Source organism: Argentina anserina, chromosome 1, assembly GCF_933775445.1.
Source record: "Argentina anserina chromosome 1, drPotAnse1.1, whole genome shotgun sequence".
Classification (NCBI taxonomy): Eukaryota; Viridiplantae; Streptophyta; class Magnoliopsida; order Rosales; family Rosaceae; genus Argentina; species Argentina anserina.
Window position 1 is genome coordinate 5,988,018 of NC_065872.1, and position 5,228 is coordinate 5,993,245.

The 5,228-nt window shown below is 40.8% G+C and overlaps 1 protein-coding gene across 1 annotated transcript; it reads right to left on the reverse strand.

The window, feature by feature from the left end:
- Nucleotides 1–2,589, reverse strand: LOC126784765 (protein SHORT INTERNODES-like). The gene is made up of 2 exons (XM_050510272.1): nt 1,388–2,589; nt 1–760 (listed from the first exon to the last, which is right to left on the reverse strand). Exons 1-2 carry the CDS (start codon nt 2,091–2,093, stop codon nt 345–347), a joined length of 1,122 nt encoding a protein of 373 aa, XP_050366229.1. The 5' UTR covers nt 2,094–2,589; the 3' UTR covers nt 1–344.
- Between the last annotated feature and the right edge of the window lie 2,639 nt (nt 2,590–5,228).

Consider the following 5,228-nt stretch of genomic DNA (forward strand, 5'->3'; position numbering starts at 1 on the left):
AACAAGAAAATTATTGAACGACTTGAAGAAGGAGAATTAATTAACAATGATCATAAACATGTTTGAACTAAATGATTAAGCAGTAGCTAGTTTCGATCGAATTTATCAACAAAACAAACACGTTCCGCCTCATTTTCCCCTTTCAATCTCTACCTCAGTTTCCTTTCTGTCTCTCTACTCCTATTCTAGTTCGATTGGGTGAGGGTCAAATCCCACTGCAAGGCATTCATCAAATATTAATCTGACATGACGATTTAATCGTCCTAGTACTCGTAGCTACTAGTCAAGAAGAAGAAGAGGACCATGAAGAAGAATGTTGTTTGTTTTGATCAATCAAATGATCATCAAGATCTTGGTGGTAGGAAGAATTGCGTACCCGAAGCCATAAATGGGTTAGCCGGGTATAGAGAGTTAGGATCCATTAACGTCCCAGAACCTGAAGCGGCTGCCACCGTTACACCACCACTGCCGGCTGTAGTGGGAGCTGCATTGATGAGATTGAGTGGTTGAATGACTCCTCCGCCACCTCCCCCTCCGCCTCCTCCACCCCCAGACGAGCTCTCCCCACCTGTGCTCATATTATTATAGTTACTAGTATCAGGCCCTTGGTTGTAGAGAATTCCCTTGAACACGTGGCCGGCTATGTTCACTGCCGTCTGATATGCGTACTGGTCTTCATCGTCGTCGATGGAGCTCACTCTCACGCAGCGAAACACGGCGTTGGAGGTCAGTTCGGGCGGAAAATTCCCCACCTCCAACCCTACATTCATGAAAATTCACCAGCGCCATATATTCGTTAGATTTGTACAACATATATAAATGTTTTTCTCAAGCAAATAAACAAAAAGAGAGAAATGGTGTATTTGTTTATTGCCAAACAAGACACACGAAACCCAAAAGGAAGTAACGCGAAAGACACACAAGAACACAGATATCAAGAGGGAGGGGCCATGGAATTATATAGTTTTGTTGTTTCTTGGGATGTTTCTTTCTTCTTCCTTCTTCCTCAGATCACTGTGAAACGAATCGTCAGGAAGACAGGAGAACAGTGTTTTGGAAAAGAAAAATGAATGATACGAAAGAAACACAGAACGACAGTGTTTTTACTATAATGGAGGTCGAGATCGATTTCTTCTCTTCACACGCAATCGATAAGGTCTAGCTCTCTCAGTACTTGTTGGGGGGGGGGGGTTTTATTGATCACTCACTCACTCACTCACAGTGCGCTACCTTCCAAAAACCCTTTCGTTCTTTTTCAGAGAAAAATTCTGTCTGTATATGCATCTCTCTTATATTCATTGCTCCACTCCACTCGATTTCATCAGGTAAACCAAGCAGAGAAACAAACAGTTTGGTTTTACAGCTAGTAGCAGTAGTAAGTAAGTACCTGACGTGTTAGCGATAATGCGAGTGCAAGCTCCCAGTGAAGAATTGGAGCTTGGATTATTCGGATGATTGCTCTCTCTCAACCTCTTTGGATTCTCCCCTCCTCCCCGGATCACTTGAACTTCTTGATGACTATGTTGCTGCAGCGTCGTGAGGTGCTGCTCCTGCCTCTCCCGGCGTTTCGATGCCGGCACCCACGTGCTCTTCACGTGGGTGGCGCACTCGAACCCTCGGCTCTTGCAGCAAGTCCTGCACCTCATGTGCACGCAATCTTTCTTAGCTTGGTTGCCACAGTCTTGACAGCTAACGGAGCTCCCGGACGTCGATCCACCACCACCACCACCTCCACCTGTACCTCCTCCTCCGCCGGACGAGGAGGGTCTCATAATCATGAAGGGCCGCGACGACGACTCATCGGAGACGTTGATGCTGCTGGGGCCGACGCCTAGAGCAGCGGCAGAGGCGTACAGATCTTGCTGGAGCTGGAGCTGGTGGAGATGCTGCTGTTGCTGATGGTGGTGATGCTGTAGTTGCTGCTGCTGCTGGTGCTGCCATAGCTCGAAGCTTCCTTTGAAAGGCATGCCCTCTTCATTCTTGTACCAAAACAACGTCTCTGGCGGAATTTGACTTGATTCCGGCTGATTCTGGTTCCTGCTTTCCGGATTGTGACTGCTCCGACCTCCTCCTAGTGAGAAAAAACCAGCCATTGCTTCTCTTCCCCTACCCCCAATTGTAACCGAATATCCATATCAGACCAACTCACTCCTCTCTAGCCCTCACTCCTCTCCCTCGCTCGATCTCAAATTCTCTACCTTTTCCACAAACTCATCAGAGAGTTCAAGCTTCGGCTTACCTAAAACAACACCAACATGTGAGTTTGTGTCTCACTCTCTGCTGTAACTGCGAGACAGATGTTGTACCTCAGTTGGTTAGAGCGTCGTCAATGAATCTAGCACTCGCGGCTTTTAAATTCTTGTTTATTTTTTCTCTTATCTCCTTGGAAAAAATATATATAAGATTGATGTATAGAAGAGCTAGCATTAAAGACTTGGAATTTACATCCTCCTCTGCAACGCCGCCATGCCCCTCTCTCTAAATTTATGTCTCTCTCTTTCTTTCTCTCTCTGATTTCTTTGCAGGTGTTGATGAGCTTTTCAGCTCTCTCTCTCTCTCTCTCTCTCAGACAGAGCAGCCGAAGAAGCACACACTACCTTTCTTTCTTTCTTCTGCCTCTGACTCTCTCTCTCCGTTTAAGCTATGGATGTCACAGTCTGACGTCCAAAAAAAAAACGACCCATCTATCACTGTTAAATTCGCATGCTCATCTAACGGTCAAGGCAGTAGCCACGTGTAATGGCGCCAGCTTTTTGCTTCCCTTCGTCCTTTTGCACCGGAAAACCCGCCACTTTTCTTTAATGTCACTATTTCTATTAATATTCACCACATTTATTCGACGCGTAAAAAATAATTAGATTTAAATCCGTCTATTTTTTTTATCCCCGCTTTTTATTCCACCTTTCCTTTTCACCTCACATGAGGGCAAAATTGTTTATCCTTTTCTCTGTTAACATAGCCCCAAAAAAAAAATTACGCCATGCTTTAGCTGTAAAGCAAATTCTCCACCACTGTTCTACGGCTGTGGCTTTACCCGGGGGGTCATGAGGATAGCCAGAATTCCTTTAACCGGATTGTTAAAAGTTAAAATTTCAAGAATTTACGTCACTGAAAATTAAGGTATTTTAAGTTTCAGAAATAATAAATTAGTACATCAGGTTGGAAACTTAACCTAAATTTAGTACATGTTGTTAATAATGGTGTTAAACTCAGGGCTTTTGTCTGTTGTGCAGTAAGATATGTTATACACACAATTATGTGTGATGAATAAGGGGTATCATAAAATGTACATGTGAGTACGGGAATTTATTTGTGAAGAAAAATGATGCAGCAGCGTATAACAGAATTTTACTTAAAACTCATGTCATTATGCATTTTCTCCAAATGTAGGTTTGTCTCTCTTCCAGCTCTCTCTCACAATTTGAACCAAAAAACTCATAAGCCCTTCAACTTGGACATGCCACCACTGCTCAAAGTCAACTTACCAGTGAACTAACAAATTCATGCGCCCAAATATAAAAAGACGAAGATTGTTATGCTGTAAACTTTCACTTCAATTAAGACCCGATAATTTACACAAATTCAAACCATTAATTTAATGTTATATACTAACCAAGCAAACCAAATCAGAAACTCATTTCTTAAAGAGAACAAAGCAAAATGATAGTTAATGACATAATTCACATCGCCACTTGAAAATTTCCATAGCGAAACTTCAAACCCCTATGCTTCTAGAGACCCAAATAACCAGTCAAACCTTGTCTCCCTAATGTAGCCACCATAGCAAAGACAAGCTCCAGAGCTTGAACCACCTGATTTTAGGTTATAGGTCGAGCTTTGTGGTCATGCATGCCCAAGCGCTCTATCTCCCTCTCGATTTTGATCAGTAAGTAAACGATTTTTTCGATCGAATTTAGTGCTTGTATACCTAAGCTGCATGGAATCGGGTGCGGGTACGTGGAAGCGCGGAAGCGATTTTTTTGAATTTTTTTGGAAGCGGATACGTTTTAGAAGCGTGATAATAAAATAATATATATTTATATCTAAACATATAATATATAAAATAACAAATTAATTACTGAAAACATTATAGATAAACAATATGATAGAAAATTAACCCAATAAACATTTTGTAACGACCTAGAATAAACACACAAATACTTAAATAACTAACATGATACTAGTAGTGTAGCTAACCACAAATGATGCGCATCACCTTTCAGTTAATTCATCATACACCTGACAAGCTCTCTAATCACACTGACCGAGTGTGTGAAATCAAAAATATATGTATCTACATTTTGCAATGAGCGGCGCACCCTAAAGCTGAATGACTTTGCGCTCTCTCTCTCTCTCTCTCTGAGCTTCATCTTAGTCTAGCCCCAAAATCCACAGCATTGAATTTTCACTCATCTAGTTTCAATCAGTATCTTGCTCTAAATCAAACTCATGTGTATACTCTTATATGCCCTTGTTGTCTCACTCAAAACTAAAAGCTCAAACAAATCCTCAAATCTCATTCAACTTGCATGAACGACGCTTTAACTGTATGTTTTATGGGTTTTCATTCAATTCTAGATTTTGATTTATCTTCGTGAATTATCGAGTCCTTAGAATATGGAGATTTTAAGAGGGATTTATATTAGAGCCGGAAAAGAGAGAAGAAAACTATAAAAACCTAACAATTCTCGCGCTTCCACGGCGATTGCAAAATATTCTTTTTCGGAACCGCGTTTCCATTGCGCTTCCGGACACTTCTGCTTCCGATTCTAATTCCAAAACGAGAATCTGACCTCCAGTAAAGCTTCCATACATCGTAGTTGCATACATCTTTCTCTATTTTCTGAAAAATTTAGAGAGAGTGAGTTGTTTGTGCCGTGGATAGAGAAGTTACATACGATTTTACCCTTGACAATATGCTAATTGACACACCAATAGACCAACTAACGTAGATGTTAACGACATGTACTAAAATTGAGATGAGTTTTCAACGTCATGTTCTAAAATATTATTTATGAAACTTTAAAACCTTAATTACGAGTGAAGTAAACTTAATGTAATATTCTTAAATTTTTGCCTTATTAAAAATAACTGAAGTTTGATATAGTTAAACGCTTGCATGTTATGACAGTATTTATTTAAAATCACGAAGAAGTCTAATTTGATAAATCAAATTGTTTAACGGATACACCTTTTGCTATACGTACATAACATACCGGCCATACCAT